The sequence below is a fragment of the Xiphophorus couchianus genome, chromosome 8 (genome assembly GCF_001444195.1).
Source record: "Xiphophorus couchianus chromosome 8, X_couchianus-1.0, whole genome shotgun sequence".
In the NCBI taxonomy this organism is placed as follows: Eukaryota; Metazoa; Chordata; class Actinopteri; order Cyprinodontiformes; family Poeciliidae; genus Xiphophorus; species Xiphophorus couchianus.
Window position 1 is genome coordinate 23,762,568 of NC_040235.1, and position 23,842 is coordinate 23,786,409.

Below are 23,842 nucleotides of genomic sequence, written 5' to 3' on the forward strand. Positions count from 1 at the left end.
TAAACATACAAACTAGACATAGATCTTTGAGGTTTTTAGCTTTTCACCTCAATCAAAAGCAAAAGTTTCAAGCCAATTTTGGGGACCATTTGTTCAAAACTCAAAAGGCATTTATCATTTTACCTGTTCTAGTTCTAAAAGTAAAAGCAAGTTGCCATAAATGTTAGAAAAGGCAACACCTTCACAATTCTTTCCACCAAACTCACTTTGAGTGAGATCCTAAAACAGCAGCAGCAGACAAGGGGAGCATGAAGAACTCATTTGTGTGGGCTTAAGGAGACCAATATGTTTCTTGTTTAAAACATCCAATTTACTTTTATTTTTAGGTTTAGCTTGAGACAAAAAAAATAAATAAAAAATACTGAACGCTAATGTTATTTAAAAAAAAAAAATCAGACTAGCACAACGTCCCTACTGTTTGTTTTAATGTATGACGTGTGTACTAAATGTCAGTCAATCCATCACATATACATGGATTCACAATAGATGATTTTAACTGAATCAAAAAAAAAGATATTTATTAAGATTTTTATAGAATAAAAAGCATTAGGAAACACCCACCGCTGCTTTAAATAGCCTCTAAACCCAAGACTGGTAACATTAATAATGAGACTAAATACATGATAAGTGTTCTTTAAACGTGATCTACATAAATTCAAAATACATCAGCAGGAGAAGGAAAAACTAAAAGAAAGAAAGTTTGATAATAACAGAATAATGACATGGTTCGGTCTGTGGAAAACTAAATTGTTTAATTCATTCGTTCATTCTAGGTTACTGGAACTGGATCTGATTTTGCACCACAACTGTTTTTAGTGGGGAAAAAACAAATTCTTTCAGTAATATGTTTTTTTGTTGTTGTTTTTGTTTTTTTGCCAAGTGCCAGTGGATTTTGGGAAAGGTTTATATTTCTGTGTGAAAGTCAGCCAGTTGGTGGATTTTACCCACTGATTTTGGACTGAGTGGAGGGATTAAAATCCTTGGACTCGTGCTTTCTTTTCTACCGCTCCAATTTGCCCTCATTTACTTGAATCCTTCTTTGCAATTCAAATTACATGTTAGCTTTGCCACAAGCAGAACTCACTAAACATCACCAGAACTGCGTCTCCGACCTTCTGAATCTGAACTTTTGTAATGAAGACGAGGCAAGGAAATTTAAGTCAGGACTGCAGCAGAGTATAACTTTCTGGGTGCCTGATGTTTTTCAGAAAATATACTTTGACAGAGGGCTAATTTAGCTGAAGCTAATGCTGTAGAAATTCTATTCAGGAGAACAGAACCAACAAAAGAATGCTCTATATCTAGTAAAATGCCTGAACTGCAGCAAATTCAGATTGAACAGGGTATATAACCAGTAGGCTGGTTCTGTGATTTATTCATGTCAGCCGTAGTGTGGAGATTCTCCAAAGAGCTCAATAAAATGTCGCAAAAATGGGGATATAAAGTAAGATTTTCTTGGGTTTGGTATAATGAAAACAACATTGGTGCATCTGATCAACTTTATTCCGGTTGAATTTTTGTAAGAGCAAAACATTTATAACCTTATAGACGGAAAGATATTAGCCTGAAGCATTTACCTCAAAAATAATTTTTGTTACATTTTATCAAACGTGTAACTTCACTGAATCCTAGTTTTGTTTTGTTTTTATTTAGAAAGTAATGTTTAAGTAATCTGAAAATAAATTGATAGAACAATGAATCACTGTAGATAATGATCGTATTAATTTTGAGTAACTATTTTCCGTCCTCCATGGTTTCCAACTATTCAGATGAATCACCTCTCCATATGTAGGGAAGACGTCGCCTAAAATTTAAGCTTCATAACCACAAAAAATGTATTTGTGAAAATTGAAAATGTGTTATATGGACGTTATGATTTAAATTATAGTTGCTTTTATGCAGTTTTTTCCCCCAGTGTATTTCAGGGCAATTTCAGCATTTATTTTGCAAAAGGTTTTGGCCTTGATCCAAAACTTTCCAATTGTTTGGTCCCATTGCTGGTCAGTACTTATTCAATTGTAAGGCAAAGAGAACCTGTAAAACAGAAATATGAACCATCTGTGGCAGGAAAGCAGCCGTTCACCCAGTATGAGCCTCTCACACGACAGACAACAAACAATGAGATGAGGATGATGGGGTTGGGATGATGCCGGTGGCAAGAGATATTTTGCTCGGTGTACCTGTTGCAGTAAAAACTCTGAGCGGTACAGATCGCCTCCCTTCCATCAGCCCATGCAGTGTTATTTCATACATCGTCGAGGGCAACAGCCCCTCTATTTCGGCCTTCCTAAAACTCCCGGGCAATTCGTTCGCTTGAGGCTGCGCCGCTGCAGCCGACACGGCAACCATCTCCACCAAAAAGCTGTCGAACGCGTCGTCGGGCGCCGACCACGCCAGGCTCACGCTTGTGGCGGTAACGTTGACCGCGAGGCCGCTTATCAGCTCCATGCCCGAGCTTTCGATCTCGGCCCCAGAAACCATCGCATCGTTTTCTGAAGGCGATTCACTGTGAACCTTGTCGACACGTTTGAGGCTCTCTTGCTCCTCGGCGGGCTCTGGGGCCATCGAGGCTTCTTTGATGCTCAGCGCGAGAACGTCTGGGGGTGCTACAGTGGATAAAAGCTGGTTAAATTTGTGAGTTTCCTGCTAGGTTTGTTGATAACTGCAAAAAAAAAAAACCTTGGAGAAAAAAACAAAACAGGAAGAGCTTAAATAAACAATTCTGCACAGACTTTTCTCCAAGCTCGATCTAAGCCGTTAATGACACTTGACTGGGCGCCATTAACTTCTTGAAGGAGCTGAGTAGCCCACGGCAGTGGAAGTACGCAGCTCTCTTCAACTAGCGAAGCCATGCACAGCCGTTCGGTTTCCTGCCGCTCCAAACTAAAACTGTTGGACGGATGGACTTGCAAGTTACATTTGCCGTCTTTTCTTCTGACTGCAAGACAATTATTAGATTGTGGGAATGGAAGCAGTGAATCAAGTAGCAGGAAGAATAGTAAAGTGGAAAAGTATTCACACACCCCTGAACCTTTTCACATTTTTTACATTCCAGTCTCAAACCTCAGTGTATGTCAGTGGGATCTAATGTAGATCAATCAACATACAGTTGTAAAAAAAAGGGCCAGTATTGTGTAATGGCACATAGTGCCGTTTTATATTTCAATCAAGTAGCTATGTTAACTTCAGTTGTTTCAAATATGCTACATATAAACATACACACACACACACATATATATATATATATATATATATATATATGTACTGTATATATCCCATGATGTAAGAGACATTTGACTTCGTAATTTAACGCTTTGAAATCGGGCCTCTGTCTCTTTAAGAAACTCCTGCTCTTTCTGAAATTCCGCCTTCAGGAAGTCATCGCAACATGGCGGAGGCTGGGAAGCGTGGAAACCGCTGCTCCGACAATCATTATAACGTGATGTCAAGCTCAAAAACGTTTATTTTACATAACACTGCCCCTTTAAGCTTAATGGCAATTATTTTTAAACCGGTTTTTGGGGACCCCAAAGATTTATTTCTTTTTCCTTTTACAAATACAAATTTTGCAAGTAAACCCCTAGAAAAATCATCAAGTGAGGTGTCTTAATATTATTGGATTTTTATTAATATAAGCAATATTAGTGACTAAAAGTAATTACATCAATTAATTTGATGTAATAATTATGAATCTATAGAACCTCCTTTAACATGTGGCCATCTGCCAGACTTTTTAAACCAGCAATGCAGTTATTCATACCCACCAACATGTTGGTCTACCTGCCAGTGCACTGTAATTTATTTGTAAGTGTAAAATACACTTTTGGTGAAAAGGGCTCCAGCCCCAGGGGCCCACATGTCCTTCTACATCCGGCCCTGGTCACAAGTCAATGCTGTGGCGGCATTAAAGCAATGGAAAAGCTGCTTCTATAGTCTCTACACGTTTAGTGACAATTCCTCCCCACTCTTGTGCCAAATTGCTCCATCTCAGTCTGACTGGATGGAGAAAGTCTGTGAACGTCAATGTCCAGTCATGCTGCTGATGTCCAGTTTTATTTAGGTAATGGTTTAGCCTCTACTATTCTAAATAAACATTATTTTGGACTAACCAGAATTTGTTCTTCTACATGATTAGCACATCTTATGGCTTTTCACTGTCAGCCAGATTTGTGGAGTCCTTAACAAAACAAAAAAAGAAATTGAAAAAGATCAGGAGGTGTGAATACTTTAGCAACGTACAGTAGTGGCACGAAGCGCCCTGGAAGTAAAACAGTTGTAATTTAGAAGAGTGAGAAAAAAAACCCCTCAGAAAGCAACATCCTGGTTTGGTACGGAAGCCCTGGCAGATAAAAAACAGGATGAGTTCTTTGACCTTTTTGGAAAGACAAGTCAGAGTGGAAGCGGTGTGTTCTGTTCGTATAAAGCCATGCGAGAGTTATAGAGGCCGCACGGCTGGTCTGTGACACACAGGGTCTGCTTTGAGAAACTGTGAAAAATTGTTCACTGAAACAAACCCTTGTACCTGTAACCGCAACAGCTTCAGGTACTGCAGGTCCCTGGCTACTCTTTATTCCAAACAACTCAGTTTGATATTCTGCTGTCGGCTCTGGGCTGCCGACTCCGGCCCCACGGGAATCTCCAGGGAGCTGGACCTCGCTCCCGTCCCGCGATATCTGAGCGTCCTTATACCGTACGGCGACGCTGTCGGAGGCGCCGGGAGTTTTTAGCTCCCAAGAGAGGTCAAGTCCGTCGGACGCAGCGCTCGAGGCGGTCAGCGTTCCACGCTCATCCTCGGCCTCCGTCTCGGAAATCTGTGACTCTGGTGGGTCTAAAATAACAGAGCTAGTGACATTGCCCTCCGAGCCTGTAGGGGTCCTCTGTTCACGGTCGTCTGAGGCAGCTAAATAAAAAGTGAAAGTGGCTACAAGGAAAAAACAAAAAGGCACAAATCCAGACAGAATGACATCTTATCTCCAGTGCTTCCAGAGGATTTACTCAAATGTTCATCGATCTATCAGCAGTGACGTGCGGTGAGGTTCATAGCTGGTGAGGCACTGACGTCATCAGAATCAGATTTGCAAATAGATGCATAGATTGACAGCAGTTTACAGGTTATGTTTCACTTCTGCATCCTTACACATACAAACTGTAGCTCACAAAACACACATTTCCTTAAAAAACAAAATAAATGTTATTACTGTCTTACCTGCTTCGATTGAAAGTCCACTTGAGAAAACTTTTTTAGTGTTGTAATGTAGTCATTCATGTCGAAAGTCGGGATGAGCGAGAGGAAAAAAATCACTATCTCTATTATAATCTATCGCTGCACTTGACTTGCTTCCCGAATCGTTTAGCCTAGCTCGCTGTCACTTACTCGGCAGTTGAGGAGTGAACAAGACGAACGTCTGGGATCTTGAGCGCCCCCTGCCATGAGGCAAGAGAACTGCCTGCCTCACCTCGAACCTGTTCTCTGCCGTTTATAATCGCTCATTACACGAAACACGTTACACAAACACAGTTGGTGACAAAAAGCACTGTACATTATATACATAAGCTAAATTATTGGAAATAAGTTCACATATTAAATTTGTTTAAACCATTTTATTGACGCCGTACAGCAACATGCTCTCTCCGCTTAGCAGCCAGCGCAGAGCCAGGGGTTGCGCAATCCAAGGTGAGGCAGAGCTCGCTGCTGCCTCACCGGCATCGCTTCCAAGCATTTGAATGGGAAAATAAGAAAATTCAGCGATTTTGAACAAATGAAAATCGAAATTGGTGAAGCTACATGAAAAATAAATATTTTTTAGTGCAAACCACCGGATGAATATAACAATTTAAATTACTTTATGATTATATATTTTCTTTCTTTCCATGATGGCTGGTGAGGCACTGCCTCACCTGCCTCCCCCGACCGCACGTCACTGTCTATCAGTATAAATGTCTGCTTAGCTTAGACGTGGTAGCTACATTTTAATGGTTTCAGACTTAAACAGTTTTCTCAATATTGCATAAAATGATATGTTACCCCCTTAAACTTTTTTTCACAAACAAAACACAGTTTTTTGATTGTTTTTTAAAAAATCTCACAATAATGAACTGAGGTGAAAAAGAGTGTCAGGTACGTTTTGCAAGGCACCACAAGGTCTAATTTGTACGATGGCGTTTTAGGAAAGGCTGAGAATTTAATTGTTTTTACAAGAATAAAGTCACAATAGTATGAGAAAAAAATTTGTAGGAGAAAAGTCATGTTGCGAGAATAAAGTCGAAGAAGCAACACAAGACCAAAGTCATTCTATTAAGAGAAGAAAGTTGCAACAATACGAGAATAAAATCATAATCAAGAAGTCATTTTATGAAAATTCCTCCACAAAAAATAATTAAGAATTTAAATGAAGAATGTTAAACACCTCATGAAGACATACTTGTTTTAAAAATAAGAAAATGTTTCATCTCTTAATGCATCAGCATCAGATTAATATCAGTAGCAGGACTTTGAAATGATTGCACAAATGAAAGCTGGTCACATCAGATCTCGAAAACTCAAAGCCTTTTACTAATAAAAACGTTCTTTTTTTTCATAATTTTGCAACATTCTCCTGGTAATATTGCATCTTTATTAATATCATGACTTTTATTCTCGTAATCAAAACAAATTCTCTTAGTCTGGCCTTAGTGCTCCTTAATAAAATTACAATCTTCACCAGTTTTATATGGCTTTCCGTTGATACGTTTTTTAAAAAGACTAAATATCTTAAGCAGGTTATTACGGCTCACTTTGTGCTACGCTTTCCCCCAATTTTCAACAGGCTCCATATAAATCTAAACGAACTGGTTTGAAAAGCAAAATGAAGCATTGAAAAGATGAGCATTTAGAAAACATCCACCTGTAAAACTCATTTTGGAGCTCTGGGGCGACCCACCTGTGGACGCCGTCAGGGAGACGGGTTTGCTCCTCCTGTGTCCCCGCTCTGCTGCCAGCGTCAGCGTGTAGCTCATACCGGGAATCAGGTTGGGCAGCACGTAGGTGCTTTCAGAGGCTGGGATCTCCACCTGCTCCGCCTGGCCGTCTCTGGACATGTACGCCAGCCTGTAGCCGCCGACCTTGGCCTGGGGTTTCTGCCAGGCGACGGCGAGCGACGTCTCCGTGGAGCGGACCTCTCTGAAGTCTCTGGGGGGGTCGAGGTCTGACAGAGGGCACGCACAGCGGCTCGCGTAAGAAACGCAACTCGTCATCTCTTGACGTTTCCCGATGTTCTCGAGGCGTAATCTGAGTTATCGGTGCTAGCAAAAGTTTTATCTGCGCTTGTATCGACAGAACGTTCTGTGGATTTATGGATGATGTGTGTTTGGACAGCTGTGTGGCGTCTTCTCTCACCAGTTGCTGCGTTTGTAGTGGCAGGGAGGCTTTCTCTTTCATTCTTCACAGCTGTCACTCCCACTCCGTACTCCGTCCCCGGCTTCAGGCCTGGAACGGAAACAACATGGAGGGTAAATGACTATATGGCGAGAGTAAAGGAGCTCTGGAGCGTCACACTCATGCACACATTGCAAAAACTCAGGGTTTTTTTTGTGTGTGTCTAATTTCTAGTGTAGATTATTTCACTTATAAAATAGGAAAGATGTCCTGTGATAGCTCAAAAAATCTGCCAGTGGAACTAGTACATTATTTTACCAATATTATGAAATAACTGACTTAAAACAAGCTCTTATATCTTGATCAAAAGTACAGCAGTATATTTGGGTGATTGAATTTTCACCAGAAAAACTCTGAAATTTCAGATTAATCTCAAAATTGATTAATGAATTTTCTGAGTTTTAAAGGTCAATGATTTGCTAGAAAAACTCAAGATGTTTTAGACTAATCTCAGACGTTGTCAAGAAAAATCCCCTCAAATTCGGAGTTTGAAAAGTCAAAAATATTTGCTACTTTTTGAAACTTAGAAAATTCCAAGAGTGAAAAATTTACTACATTAGACACAGAAACTTCTCAAAGATTTCTGAGATTAATTTTAAATGTTTATTTCAAGCCAATTTTCAACTTGTCAAACTGTGAAAATTCCTTTTTTCCTTCTAGAACATTTCTGAGGTTAATCTAAATAGTTTCTGAGTTGTTTGGTGAAAATTTACTCGCGTTTTTTTCTATTTGTCTTTTTTTTTTTCTAGTCTTGCGTCACACAAGTGTACTAATATTTTTACACTAGAAACTAGGCCCAAAAGCTTCGGTAAGATTTTTGTGTTTTTGCAGTGCAAGTTCTTTATTTCCCCATACTGACCAGTGATGGTAGCCTGTGTGGTGTGTCCTGATCCTCGTGGGAAGACTTTCTCGCCGTGAGCGGAACCAGAGATGGGACTGTATTTCACCCGATAACTGCTGACATCAGCTTGACTGTTGGTCCACTCCAGAGTGATGCTGTCAGCGGTCTGAGACGCAGCCTGCGCGTCTGTAGGGGGATCCAGAGCTGAGGGAGCAAAAACATGGAAGTAATTAGAAAAGTAGAGTAGCTTCCGACTGGAAAATGAGTAAAATGTGTTCCAGTGGATTATAGTATGCAATAGATATCCTACTTTTTGAGTTTTGAAATGTTCTATACTTGTTTTTTTTTTTTAGCAGTAGCTGGTACATTAAACTGAGAGTAAAATCCAGATTCCTACCAAGAGCAAGATAAATTGAGTTCTGTGACCAGGTCAGATGTAATGCTCTGATTATTATTATTTTCTTTATTTAGTTATCTCTGCGATGTACTCTTGAGTAAAGTCAAAAATGTCTGCACGTCGCCACCACGTGGTCAGGTGTGTGAATTGCAATCTGTCAAAATGACGGACGGACGGCCTTCAGAGTTTTCCGTCACTTTAAAGAAAGGAGGTCTAAGACGGCAAATATTTTTTAATGCGACCTATGGTCTAACATTAACATCTGTCATTTCTAGGTTGCACAGCTGTTTAACCAAACATGTGGCAATTATTAATATAATGTTCCAATAAGAATATTTTGTCCCAAGGAACTTAATGACTCAGATCTCCACCCACTGAGGTACAGTTGAGTTATTTTGTGCTTGGTGATAGTTTAGTTTTCCTGTTTCTGTGTTTTAGTTTCCATTCAGTCTTTCATTTGGTATACATACTCTTATCCAATTCAGTCCATTTGGTAGAATTGCTTTTTATTCTTGCATTAATTATGGCACTTAGATAAAACGAGTAGATTAGAAAAATGCTGCAGTTTACCGATCACAGTCACAAATCGAGATGAGTGAGAAGCGATAACGAAGGCGATGAAGATCTGGTTGTCAAAAAAGTAGAACAAGAAGAATAGGAGGATGCATGTGATTAACTACTACACCATATCCTCATCTGCTCAAATCATTTCCCATCTGGTTGTCTCTGTTACTGTGAAGTTTCCTGTAGGCAGAGCGGTTCATTCCTCATAAGCGCTCATAATTCAGGGAGTATTTACTCTTTGGAGCCTGTTATAAGCCTCGACCATGGATGAAATATCCAACTTTATTTGAAAATCTTCCATCATTTATTGTTTTAGCTCTTGTTTCTCCAGTATTACTGCATGTGTTGCCATGGGTATGGACAATTTGTTCTTATAGATGGCCAATGGTTGTGTTGTCTTTCTAAGGGACCACAGTCGTCTGTGAAAAAGCTAAAATACTCAAAGCCGCCTCTGAAGATGCCTAGAACTATCAGTTCAGTCTCTCTCTCACCTGTAGTAAACGTGGTGGTGACAGGGTCACTGGTTGCCTCTCCACGCCTGGAGATGATCGACACGGTGTACTCCGTGTCCGGCCTCAGATTGTCAGTGTTGTACTGTTTGTCTGGTGGGGAAACGTCCACCGTGGTTTCGTCTGAGGGGTCGGAGCTGGGCATGTAAAACATGGTGACCCTGTCCACCGGAGCCACCGGCAAATTCCAGCTGATCAGCGCCGAGGAGTCCGTGACATCCTTCACCTCCACTTGCCCGGGACTGTCAATCTCTGTGGCAGGAAGGAGAAATGAAAGTTTGGGCAATTTGAAATAGAAACAAAGTACTCAAAGAAACAAAAGCGAAAGAGAAAATATCTTAAAAATGTTTAATGATGTTCCAAGCAATAGCCATGTTTCCATCCAATTGTCATGCGAATTTTAAGCAAACTTTTAAAATGTCGCAAAAAAAAAAAAAAAAAAGCGAGAAAATGTGAATTAGGCGTGTTTGAATCTTGCGTAAGAGTTTGGAGAGAATCAACCATACGACACCAACCAGAATTTTGTCAGATGTTGACATAAACCATGGCTGTAATCTGATCAGCCGTGCAAGGCAAATGTTCGATACGTCAGAACGTATTCAGCAAATACGTTTCCATCTCCACCTTCAGCACATTAACTCTTCGAAATCACGTCACGCAAGCGCAAAATCTTTTTGCAAAAATGTGGAATCCATTTCGAGTTTTGCCGTTTCCGTCAAACTTTTCCTATGCAATACATCAAAATGCACCGTTACGCTTCCTAAAGTGACAATCAAGAAAAGTCAACGGAAATTAGACCTAACTTGACATCTGGCAGACGAAGGAAAACCTCTGATCCAAAAAGGACATGCTGTTATATAATATCATTCCTTTTCACTCCAGCCTCATGTTTACTACCTGCTAAATCTCCTGTGGTAACATGTAGAGGAGACCTCTGTCCTTTTTAGATCCATGTTTTAAAAAACCTCTGGGAGGCTGACGTTCTGAAAGCTCTGAGCTCTCTTTTATCAGTCATTTTCTGGGATTTGCGTCAAGTTTCAACCTGCCCAAATAAATGACATCGGTTATGAAATGCGGGGGTCCAGGAATCCGGGGGGCTCCCTCACCGCAGACCTTAAAAACCATAAATGGCTTTTGCCAGACACACATCTGAAGATGTTTGGTCTGGCAGGATGCAACCGTTGCGTAAGGGTCTTGGAAGGATTTCATAACATCTAGTATTTGGTATTGGAGCAATAAAAAAGTCACTTAACAGATGATAGGGACTAAAAAGGAGAAAAATTACAGGTATGATGTAGCCTTGTGAACTAATCAGAACCAACATAGATTTCCTGTTGTAATTCTTCTCATTACTATGGAATTTCACTCAGCATCATCAGTTTACTTTTTGTCAGCCTTTAAAGACAGCTGGTAACTTAATACTTTCACTAAGTGCCAGAGAGCTCTTTGTAACACTAAAGTGCTTTCGCTGAATGATTAAACGCCTGCACTGATGAGGACCTTAGAAACCTACTGGTGGTGACAGTTTTGGATGTTTGGGGCCCTCTGGTGTTGTTCTTTACGATGTTGATGGAGACTTCATACTCCTGTCCTGGTCCGAGCCCAGACTGGAGGAAGTCGGTTTGGGAGGGCGGAAGGGTGCTCACGACTTTTCCGTTTTCTTCTTTCTGCAGAGAAAGAATGGAATAAAAAAATAAAAATCCTGCAAAGAGAACAAACCTGAGACTACATTCATGACTGCAGCAGCTACTGAATACTTCATATCAGTTTCTCATGTGATGAATACAAAGGACTCATATCTTATAGAGATGCTTGACGGGAAAGCACAAAAAGAAATTAAAGACAAGCATACATGGAAACACAACACAAGCAGTTTTTACACAAATTTTTGCATTTGTATTGTCTTGTGTTGCAGTAACATAAGGTTGCAAACAACCTGCTCTTTTTATGTGGATCTGCATCAGTTTTCACTAATCATTCAAAGTGAAAAGGTGCTGATGCTGATTTCTATAACATGCATCTAAGCAGGCATCTCACAGCGAAGGAGCAGAAGAAACTTAAAGGTCAGTAAAAGGACAGCCTATTTAAAAGGGAATACAAGTCAACAGAGGATAGAAAATCAAAAGCTCTGACTTATCAGCCGGCACAGTCATTTTCCTTCAAAGCATGTCTAGCTCAGATTCCTTGCAGCGGGTTTAGCTGACATCCAGATTTGCCCTCAGTGAGGGTTATTATTATTATAATTTTTTTTCGTGTCAAAGCAAATTTAATGGTTAGCGCTGACATAAATCTTTTATGCTGAAGTTTTGAAAAAGCTGGCACAGCTTATTGCCTCTCACTTTTTCCGTGACGGTTATTAAACAGGAAGGGAAGTCTTAAGAGAAGCGGCGGGCATACTAACCGTGTTGCGGAAATAAATCTCCCAGCTGTCAAAGGAAATGTCCAGCTGGTCCCAGACAACTTCGACAGAGGTTTCTCTCACTGACTTGAATCTTAAGCCTTCTGGTTGTGGGAGATCTGCCAAAATGGAGGGAAATAATGAAGTCCTTTTTATTTTTTTTTAACCCCAGATGTGACTTTTAGACAGTTAACGCAGCATTGTGACTTACCTGTAACCACTCGTGCGCTGACAGGAATGCTCCTCTTGTTGCTCAGGACCGCGTAGACGCTGATCAGGTATTCAATGCCAGGTTCGAGCTCTTTAACAGTGGCAGCAGTTTTATCTCCAGGAACAGTGAACTCCATGAGGAGGCCCCCGGGACTGGTGGGGACATATGTGATGAGGTACTCTGTGACCAGCATCTCGTTGTTCCAGGACAGGTCCACGGTCTCGGTGCTGACTTCCCCGACAGTCAGGGTCTTAGGAGGAGACACTGGAATAAAAATGTTCTTTTTTTAAAAAAAAAAGGATGTTGTGGTTTTGTTTTCAGATGGTTTCTCATGCTCTGTGTGTCGGCAAATATCCATTATGTGGCAGTAATGCAAACTCCAGACCTACAATCTAGACGTGGTGTGACAAAAAAGACAAACCAAGAGCCTATTTTACATTCCCCAAAAACAGTTTAGTGGGTAGTGACTAAGAATAGAAGGAAATCACATCACCCTGAATTTGATTTTATATTCTCTTCAAGTTGACACATGGAAACCCTCTGAAAGTAAAACAGCAGAATCCTTCTGTGTGTGTGTGTTAACATTAGGAGCTTCTTACCTTCAGAGCAGTCCTCTCCGACATACCCCTCATCGCAGAAGCACTGGCCATTCACGCAGCGGCCCTTATCATGGCAGTTGTTGATGCAGCTCAGGTCTGCACAGCTCTCCCCTTCATATCCACTCTCACACAAACACCTCCCATTGATGCAACGCCCCCTGTTGTTGCAATTGTCCGGACAAGCCAGCACAGAGCAGTCATCTCCCATGTAGCCCTCCTGACAGAAGCACTTGCCGTCTACACAGTGACCGCGTGCCAGGCAGTCGTTGGGACAAGCTTTCTTGCCACAGTCTTCCCCGCTAAACCCTTCGTCGCAAACGCATTGTCCATCGACACAGCGACCGCGGTTTCTGCAATTGTTCGGGCAACTCAGTTGACTGCAGTCGTCGCCGACGAAGCCTACGTGGCACACGCAGCGTCCTTTGATGCACTCCCCACGGCCGTAGCAGTTTGATGGGCAGATGCGCACGCTACAGTCTTCACCTGCAAAGCCTTCGTCACAGACACACTGGCCGTTGACACAGCGCCCCTTCAGCCGGCAGTTGTTCGGACAGGAAAGCTCGGCGCAGTCGTCTCCGTGGAACCCGACATCACAAGAACACCGTCCGTTGATGCACTGACCTCTGTTGTTGCAATTATTCAGACACGCAAGCTGGCTGCAGTCCTCACCTTGATACCCTGAGTCACAGATGCAAAGTCCATTGAAGCACATTCCTCTGCCATTACAGTCATTCAGGCAGGTGAGCTGAGAGCAATCTTCCCCACTGTACCCAGCAGTGCAAATACATTTGCCGTCAACACAAAACCCATTGCCGCGGCAGTTGTTGGGGCAAGAGTGTTCTCCGCAGTCCTCCCCGCTGAAGCCCTCATCGCAGTGGCAGGTGCCGTTCACACAGCGTCCGCGGTCGTAGCAGTCTTTGGGACAGATGAGTTCGGAGCAGTCAAAGCCAGTCCAAGGTTCGTCACACACGCAGTCTCCCTCCTCACAGCGACCGCGGCCCAGGCAGTTGTTCAAGCACCGGCTCTGAGAGCAGTCTTCGCCAAAGAAACCATCGGAACAGACACAAACGCCTCCCACACAGTGGCCGTGGGCTCCACACAGCACAGGGCAGGTCTCGAGGGCACAATCTTCTCCGTCGAAGCCCTTATAGCACACACATTTTCCGTCCACACAGTGACCACGGTCCTGGCATCTCCCAGGACACTCGGCCTCAGTGCAGTTGGGTCCCCTCCAGCCAGGATCACATATGCAACCACAGGTTTCAGCGCTGTAGTTCCCATGGCCACTGCAGTACGGTTTTGTTCCCAACTTACCTATACAGAAAAAAAGGATGAAGAAATTGATGATTTGCAGAGTATCTCATCACATTGGCACAACATTTCACCACAAGGTTTATTAAAATGTCATTCATGAGATGTTGGGCTGTACTTTAGAGACAGAGTTACACTCCCACAATAAAACCTAAACCACTCCAAACAGATGAATCAAACAGATGTACCTCATACTGAGGGAGACTCAGGGGATTACGTGATATATTTGAAAAGCTCTTTTCAGTGTGAAATTTAAACAAATACAGGAGTCTACTTCTTTGCTGGGTGACACTCCTACCTGTGAGCTGCTCACTGCTGCATTGATCCCTCAAAGCTGAAACCTCTCCTTCAAGCATCTCCAGGCGACTCACGAGGTCCTTCAGGCCTGGAAAGTCATCGGTGCAACCGCAGGCCTGCCGAGGTATGTTGATGCGATGGGTGAACACAATCTGGTTTTCCCCATTAAGCGTATGTTCGGTGACGTGATGGCCTGGAGGGACCGCCGTTACGTCTTTGGGATGGACCTGGGTGCCCTCTGATGCCTCCAGGTCCACCGAGCACAGGGAACTTGCAGGAACGTTGATGTTATAAACATGGCTGAAAACCATTGGGTGGCCTACACTGGGAAGGGTGGCATTGTGTTCTGTATGGGGAGAAAGAGTCTGTCGTCGATAGCGGAGGACTTTCTTGACAAGCCCAGCAGTTGATAAACTCATCAAAGTAAACAGAAGAAGGCAGCCCAGAAGACTTTGTGCGCCCATGATTGATGTGGGGCAAGGTACGGGCGAAAAAAATATCTGTATGGACCTCTGGCTTGAGGGGCAATCCACGAGGACAGTCTGAAAAGACCAAAGGTAAAGTGCAATTAAGCAAATTTGTCAGTACAATGAAAGCATTATGACTGCGCAGTAGAGACTAATAGAAACAATAGTCTGGTAAAAACCAGCCCCTTGTTCTGCGCTTTGGTTCGTATAGAGGTTCTAGACACTCAACTATTGAGTTTGACACTATGAAGCTAATGAGAATTTGCCTGCACTTTAATCCACTATCCCACACTGCGAACAGAGATGCATCGAGCTCATCGAGGCAGCTGTTCATGTTGACTCAATATTTGGAAGCGTGACCAATTATTTCCTCCGCTGCCATTGCTAAATCTACAGGCAGGCTACAATTCTAAATTAGTGCCTTTTTGTTGTATAGGGAATGACTATTCAGCATTTATTAATAACTAAGATGACTGACGTGATGCCAGTATATTGTAGAGTAGCAGAGGTTGAAGTAGCACTGGTGAGAAATTGAATTCTGATCAGAGAAATACACCCAAGCAATTGAAAAAAACAGAATTGAAATATTTTCAAAAGACAAAAGTCCCCCTCTTTTACCGTTTTCAAAAATTACACTGAAGGAGCAAGTCGTTTTCGCCGACAAATGCTTGAGAAAATTATGCTCAGCTTGACGAACATATCTCTAAACAACATTTCTGAATTGTCACCGGCTAATTTTCAGAAGTCAAAGCAAAAAAAAAAAAAATTAGAGAAGTTCAAACGGTATTACAGTATGTACAGCAACTCAAAAGGCAGAGATCAATTTTAATGAGGTTTAATTTTGCAACAAGTGACAGACAAATAAGTTAGGAAGGAAAAGATTTTCAGTCCACAGCAAGGTTTTTATCTGCAAACAATATCCACATGGTAGCTTGTTGAACATCCTTTGTCTTACATTTTAAAGACTGCTTTGTAGGGGTGTAAGCTAAGCAAAGACCTCCCCAACATGCGCATACCAGACAGTATACTCTCATGTCATTTTCTGCTCTTTACTGCTGTGTTCACTTGTGAATTCAAACTCAGTTTTAATGTAATCTCTATGGAACAGCTACGACTTAATGCTGTTAAGTCGTAGTAAAACACGAAGAAAATCATTCATTTCCCCACGTCACACGAAACAGATGGCTGTGAGTATTAAAGACATTGTTTTTAAATGTTCAACATTAAACTTTTACATATCAGCACATGCTTTTTAAGTATTGTCACGGCACAGATTCTAATGGTTAGCAATGAATAGGATTACCCAGAGATATTAGCACCGATGTAGGTTTGTGGGCGCTAACTCTTTGTACGTAAAACATGCTAGCTTTATTGGGATAGCTAGATAACGCACAGCGAATGCATGCATGTACAACATGAAATATGTTAATTTTGCTCTTTTACGTGTGGTACATTGTTTCCATTAGGAAGCAAAGTTTTTTTTCTTTCACTGAAATTCTGTTTACTAGCCAAACTGTACAAGAAGATTCATGGAGGGCCTTAGTTTTCTGTCATTATGTGACATAGAGATTATATTTGTGGATTTTGTTACTCCATTGCATTGTTGAGATTACTATTAGTGACATTAACTAATATTCTTAATCATTTATTTGTCCTTCAGCTTTAAAGATTTCCCCAACCATCAAATAACTTAAATTCCACTTTTTCTGATTAGAGACACTAGTTAACGTAAAACAGAGTCTGAGTTCTTCTCACAGATGTTGTTCAGAGTGAATCATTAGATTTCTACTATGTCTACGCAGTTTGTGTACATCTACAGACTACAGTGAACGATGTTTGGGGCTATCAATGTCAAAACAAACCACAGATGCACAATAAAAAATACCTTTCGAGCATGCTGGAAAATGCTACGCATCCCTAAAAATGTCTCAAGACAGAAGAATCCACAGCTGTGCTGGCAGGTCAGCGTCTTTTATGGATTTCACGCGAGTGCAGAAAAATCTCAGCTGTTTTGATTCAGCAGAACTTACAATTACAGGAGGGGGAAAATTGTAAAAATAACCAAACAAAAACAAACCACCTAAATCCTAATTCACTCCATTCACTGATGCACCCACAAGTTTTTCGCATCTTTCAACACCTGGGCAACGACAACACCCTGATTCGGAGGAGTCGAGCAACAAGCTCCTGCCGCAGCGTGGGAAAACCTTGTAATGAGTCTCTTCAGCATTTGAGTAATGACAGATGACTGAAAACGGATAGAGAAGCCTGATGTGATGAATGACCTCTTCCTCATGACTGGAAACAGCTTCCCTCAGTTTTTTTTTAGGTTACATGACAACCGACGGTGATGCCGTGTGAAACATTTTATCCTCAATCTGCCTGCAAATGTCATTGAGACTGGTTCTTACAGTCTGCTGTTTCGTCTGGTAGACATGTTACTCCTTTACAGCAAGCTGCATATTGGCAGAGCTTAAGGATTGTGTCATGTCTTTTCTCTTATTAATAGCATCTGTTCAGAAGAGCTAAAAACAGAGAAACCAGTACCTGCACTTTTATAAAAATAAATAAATTAAAAAAGAACCATGATGTGCATCTGGGTTGAGATTGACTCGTATGAGTACAATTGGGAACTTCAACAAAGAAAAACATCGTCAGACGATTTTACTGAACGTTTGTTGCATCTCCGTTGCCATGACAGTAAACTTGTATGTCTTGCCTCTTCTAAATTTAAAAGGACATTGTTATACCACAGGGATACAAAATGTCCAAACAGTTCCTCAAGAATCAAAAAAAAAAAAAAAAATTAAGTCTTTTCCACATCCTTTTTACGAGAAACCCCAACAAAGCCAAAACCATGCCATTCCTAAGGCTTTACAGTTCAGCAGGAAATGCGGATTTAGACCAAGTAAAAATCCATAAGCTATAAATATTTAAACAATCAAACGAAGAAAAATAAGCCTCATAAATTTCAAATAAATCTGCACATCTCTGCATTAGCCTACCGATAAAAGCTCATCCCAGTACCAGAGTTTCCTCTGAGCCCTTAATCCGACAATCAAATATGAATATATTTCTTCCAAAATGTGAGGAAAACGGGTTGTGCTGAATTTTCCTGCAAGGACCACCAATAGATTTACTGTCGAGGAAAGACAATAGAGCAGAGGGAGAAGAGTTTCAGGCCGTGGAGATCTTTGAACTTACCTTGCGTCCTGTAAACTGATCACACAGTGATGAGTAAAGAATGAAACCACTTTCTTTTCCTATAAAAACCTCTTCTCAGTCTCATCTTTTTTTTTTTTACTGTACTCACCTTTGGTGTCACCTTCCTGACACCACTGCCAGTATTTCTGCTAATCTTTACATTTAACAGCAGATATTTAAAAAAAATTGAATTGGAGTTTCACAATTTCTCACACATCTGGTGAGTGGGCTGGGATGTGACTGAAAGCTGTAAATCTAAAAACTTGGTTCTGGAGTACACATTTTTTTGACCCCTTTCTAGAAAAAAACGTTACCGTGAACGTAAAGATAATTTGTGGTCCTCAAGGTACAGAACAGATCCCATAACGTCCCCAGGAGGGCTCCCATTGCATGAGTCTGGATGCAGTTCATTCCTGACTTTGGACTTTGCTTGCACAACGCAAAAACATGTTTTATTACCTTTTTTGGCCAAATATAAAATGAGGAAAATCACAAATGTCATACGTGCACCGCTGAATATTTATGGTGCGGCAGACATGATGAAAGTAAATTTTGGTCTGAAGAGCTTTCATACGAGTTGTGACGGTATCCAAGTGGAAGGCAAAGTTATGTAATAGGAATGAGGTAATAAATAAAATATAAACAAGCAAAAATATTAACTTTGTAAGTCAGAAAACTATCCATATGTAGTTCTTACCTGACTTTCTAAAAAACGTAGCTGTTTTTGTAATATAGATAGATTAGATAGACAGACATACAGAGTTAGCTAGATAGCTAGCTAGAGCAAAGCTAGATAACTCTAACCCCTAAATCTAACAGAGCTAGCTACACTGAAGATAGCTAGGTAGTTAGCTAGATAGAGCGAAGCAAGCCAGCTAGCTAGCACACATTGTGGCTAAACAATAATCATAAGACATGTTTAAGCTTGTATTTGCTAACCTGGCTTTTCATATTGCTTTCAGGGTGTTAGCTTCTTCTTCTCTAAATGCTCCTTTAGCTCATGTTGCAAGAGTTGTTTCTTTATGCTAACATATGAATGCTCCAACAGATGAAGGTGGCACCTCAAAGCATCTTGAAATTGTATCAGATGAACTTGACTTGGGCTGCACAGTGGCGCAGTTGGTAGCACTGTTGCCTTGCAGCAAGAAGGTCCTGGGTTCGATTCCCGGCCGGGGTCTTTCTGCATGGAGTTTGCATGTTCTCCCTGTGCATGCGTGGGTTCTCTCCGGGTACTCCGGCTTCCTCCCACAGTCCAAAAACATGACTGTCAGGTCAATTGGTTTCTCTAAATTCTCCCTAGGTGTGAGTGTGTGTGTGCATGGTTGTTTGTCCTGTATGTCTCTGTGTTGCCCTGCGACAGACTGGCGACCTGTCCAGGGTGAACCCCGCCTCCCGCCCGGAACGTAGCTGGAGATAGGCACCAGCGACCCTCCCGACCCCATTAGGGACAAGGGTGAACAGAAAATGGATGGATGGATGGATGGATGGATGAACTTGACTTGAGGAGGTTCATATAAGGAAACAGTGTTTTTGAGGTGATGCCCGTAACACAGCTGCAGGTGTGACCCCAATTTAGAAAACTATCTCAAGCTAACAAAGCCATTACACCAGAGGTGGGCTTTCGCTAATAAAAAATAAAAGTATTGACCTTTCGCACAAGTGAAGGGAGGATCTCCTTCATTTCCTCCCAGTGCTACTATTGCACATTGCATCATTATTGTGCAAAAGGTCTGCGGTTCAGGCAAAGCTTGCAATTTGATCAACATGTCAGGAGGGAGCAGGTCTTGCTCGGTTTCTTAGCTAGTTAATTCCAACTTTTGTCAATACAGCCGTCTATGAGGCCCAACCAGGTCTGTTACGTTCACAGACAACTTAGCTCGACTGGAACACGTAGGGGCCATGAGTAAACTGGCAAAAACAACTTTGGAAAACAATTTTAGTTGCTCTGTTCAATACTCCTGTCCCTCACTTCTGACGTCCACCGTGGCGCCTGGTGTGATTAAGTGACATTGTTGCAAAGGGTCAGTAGAATTAGTGCATGTAAAATTTCTCACTAATTATTCTACCATTAAAGCTGCAGTATGAAACTTTTATAAAATTTTACATCTTTGCTAAAACTGTCATCATGTTGTGTGACAGCTTAACATGAGACAGATAATCTGTGAAAAGATGGATTTCCTTCATTCCTCCCAGTGCTGCTATCGCTATCGCTTCATTATTGTGCTCCATTCACCACTTATGAAGTTCTTCCTATATCAGTCATGGGAAGTTTATTTCTCCCATGACTGTGGCTCAGGCTCCTTGGTGAAGCTCCTGCAGCTCATTTGGCAAACACACCAGGCGGAAAGCCAAACTGACCACAACACATATGTAGAAATCATGTTTCCATCCATTTAACCTGTAGCAGCATTAGAACTGCATGACAGAGCGTAATCACAGCCTCTTTACCTGTCTGGTTTTCACAACAATTCTTCTTAGCTGACAGCCTTAACACATAGAAAATGAGAGACACACACACACACACACAGAGAGAAAAAGATATTGCTATAATCCAAATTTAAGGGAACCGCTTGGTTGTTTTATGAAGCAACTGCCACTTTTCAGACACTGTGTTTATGTGACGTTTCTGGACAGTGTGTGAAAGCATCGGCTGTTACAGTAAAAATCCCCAGAATGCATCATTCAGAGCAGGACCCGGGTGAACCAAGGACGTCTTCTGTGACACTCAGACATGGGAAGACAATTTTTGGGAGAAAAACCTGAAACTCTAATATAACTTGAGCATTAAGCTATAATCCATTCGCCGTAGCTTTAGTGCCTTTTTTCCCCCCACGTTGGCAGGATGAGGAAAACTTTCCCTCGTGGAAAAAATAAAATAAAAAAAATATTGAGAATTTTGGCCGTGGACTGACGACATCTGTTTTGCAAAGTCAAGGAGAGAGAAAAAGAAAACTCCATGAAGGTGCTCGTTATGTATCCAGACGAAGAAAAGAAGGCTAATCTCAAATTACAAACCGCACGGGCGCTTCGGTCACGTCTGCACAATCGGTTCCGATGAGTGACGCAGCGCTGACACACACCCCGCGGCGCGCTCCCGGCCCAACACACTCCTCGTCGGAAACACTGAGTGTCGGGGACCCGGCAGCAAGCAGAAAACAAGTGCTCCGCTTGGTTTTCTGTGGGTTTGTTTGTGCGCTTTTCTTTAGTTTCCATGCGTTCGGAAATCCACATCCTTTTAACATCTGGCACAGCTGGAAGCGACCTCACGCCACCTAACTGGAGCAGTCGCTGCGGCTGAAACAACGCCAAAAAATGCGGCAGCTGATTACCTGATAAGTTCCAACCGGGCACGCCTGAATGCCAAACATTCCCAGAGGAGGTGAAGTTTTTTGCCGTTTTTGGAAAACTGTCTACAAAATTGGTGGCTAACGCCTTTTGAATCGTAGTAGCTACTTTGCTAATCGATTAATTCCTTTTGAGTCTTTTTCACGCTTTTGTAACATCACAACCACATACTTCATTGGATTTCGCTGCGATTTTACGTGATAAATCAGCACAAAGCCATGTGTAATCTTTCCCACAATCCATTGCTCCCAGTGCTAACTAGAAACAACCAATGAGAGCCAGGAGGCGGGTCTTAGCGCTGTCAATCACCTTCGTGTGCACACTTGACCCCGTTGTTCTCTGACAGCTAGCCTGCCACGAATGCTAAGGCTAGTTAGCATGGCCACTGATGACAGCGGATAAACAGTTCCGGTAAACCTGTAGCACATTTGGCAGAACGTAGACAAGCATGATTGACAGCACTAAGACCCTCCCACTGGCTCTGATTGGTTGTTTTTTGGTTGGTTATGAAAAAAGTTATTTTTTATAACTTACAGGTGACAGTTTTAACAAATATGCAAATATGTTAAAAAACTCTTTTTTTGTATGAGTTATACACTGCAAGTTTAAATCCTTCTAGGTCAGCGTCTACCTCGCGTCTAAAAGGTGCCACATCTTTTTCGCAAACGACTTTAATTTCCGGTCAATTTGGCTGAAAATCATATACAAATAAAGCGCCATTTTTAATTCACCCGCAGTTTCTGAAACGAATTTCAGCCTGGAGTTTTCCGGATCACTCAAACGAGTAACTTGGCTTTGACTTAAAGCATTTGATTATACCCCTAACTGCATGTTTATGGCCGTTTTGCCAAAGGAAGGTGAACCAGCTCTTTTTTCCAGTCTCAAACAGGTTTTCATCCAGGATCGCCCTGTATTTGTCGTGCTGTGTGGGACTTTGATGCGTGTAATGATCCGCACATGGTTTATTTTTCTGCTCAAACTTTCCGAGTGTTTAATTAGGTTCAGTTTTTCTGCGCTTTGATATTTTTCCGCTTCCCTTGCGCTCAGTTTCGTTCAGTCTGGTCACGTTCCTCCTTTAGTTTCCTCAGCCCTCTTCACCAGCGGTTTGCTCCGTTTATCGTACTCACATTGGTTCCCATGTTGATAATTACCACCCCACCTGATAATGTGATCATTCATCGTTGTTCCTGCTATTCCTGTTGTTTTCCCTTCACGTCTTAACTAGGAAGTATTTTACTTTTCCTCGTCAGGCCTCGTTTTCGCCGTTCACCTACTTGTATCCTGTTTGCATTCAAGTCCTACATCGACGTCTCAAAATCTGAGCTTGTTTAGCTCCGACGGTCGTACAATTAACTTCCGTGACCCACTGAGCAAAAATAATCCACAGAGGATATTGCAGCCGCTACTATGTTTCACAGTGCGGATGGTGTGTTCATAGTTGGGTGCAGATTTATTCTTCTTGCAGACAAAAATTTGCCTCTGGGACAAACCCGTAGCAATAAGCAATAAATCAATTAGTCACATGATACATTAAAAAGGAGCTAGATCCTTTTTATTCCGATTATTTATATTTTTGTTTCCAGATATCATAATCCATTTCCTTTATGGTTTTGGTTGTGTGTGCTTTTTCTTTAGGCTTTTTTAGATCTATTTGTTTATTTTTTAAATTATTTTATTAGATATTTAAAATATCTTTCAGTTCCAGTGTTAATTTTAAAAAAAAAATTGAAATTAGACCACAAACTTGCAGTATTATGCCATTATCAATATATTCTGGGCCAGACTTTACAAAAGGGCTAACGGGGGCAGTAGCCCAGGGCATTTTAGCTTTGGGGCGCTCCCAAGATTTGGAATGTTTTTGTGATGAACGCATGTTTTATATTGTACCTAATGCAAAACTCTCATATGAAGTTAGTTTTTTTAATGTTATATTTCTACAAATGAATACAATACTCAAATATTTGAAAATTCTTAACTTACAGCACATCTTACATGCGACTTTCTGAACCCGCTGACATATATTTATTAATGCACTGTGTTTTTTTTTTTATGAGTGAATAGCTATTTCTTTTTTGTTTGTTTTGTTTTTTTGGCACAAAAACCAGCTGTGTACCCAGTGCCCTCATCCTTCTAATCACGGCCCTGACTGTATTGCTTGAAAATCACCTCAAGACGACGATATTATTGTTTATCGCAATAATCACTGGTATAATTTATCGTCCAGTAAAATTTGCCATCATGACACTGGGACAAAAATAATGTGTACGATCACTTTCTCCCTGATC

At 41.5% G+C, this 23,842-nt stretch overlaps 1 protein-coding gene across 8 annotated transcripts in view; it reads right to left on the minus strand.

Annotated features, from left to right (window-relative positions):
• Positions 1-23,842, minus strand: part of tnca (tenascin Ca) — a 58,042-nt gene that overhangs the window by 17,653 nt on the left and 16,547 nt on the right. For 4 of the 8 annotated variants that reach the window (XM_028024880.1, XM_028024879.1, XM_028024883.1 and 1 more), the window contains 11 exons: positions 14,543-15,083; positions 12,934-14,247; positions 12,335-12,598; positions 12,127-12,242; positions 11,239-11,392; positions 9,708-9,977; positions 8,274-8,459; positions 7,376-7,465; positions 6,921-7,184; positions 4,523-4,921; positions 2,181-2,606 (listed from right to left, as the gene is read on the minus strand). In XM_028024880.1, coding sequence (XP_027880681.1) covers positions 2,181-2,606; positions 4,523-4,921; positions 6,921-7,184; positions 7,376-7,465; positions 8,274-8,459; positions 9,708-9,977; positions 11,239-11,392; positions 12,127-12,242; positions 12,335-12,598; positions 12,934-14,247; positions 14,543-15,005 — 3,946 coding nt within the window. In that variant the 5' untranslated portion in view covers positions 15,006-15,083. The remainder of the gene's footprint in view (positions 1-2,180; positions 2,607-4,522; positions 4,922-6,920; positions 7,185-7,375; positions 7,466-8,273; positions 8,460-9,707; positions 9,978-11,238; positions 11,393-12,126; positions 12,243-12,334; positions 12,599-12,933; positions 14,248-14,542; positions 15,084-23,842) is intronic. The other 4 variants (XM_028024882.1, XM_028024886.1, XM_028024887.1 and 1 more) reach the window with 2 other exon arrangements.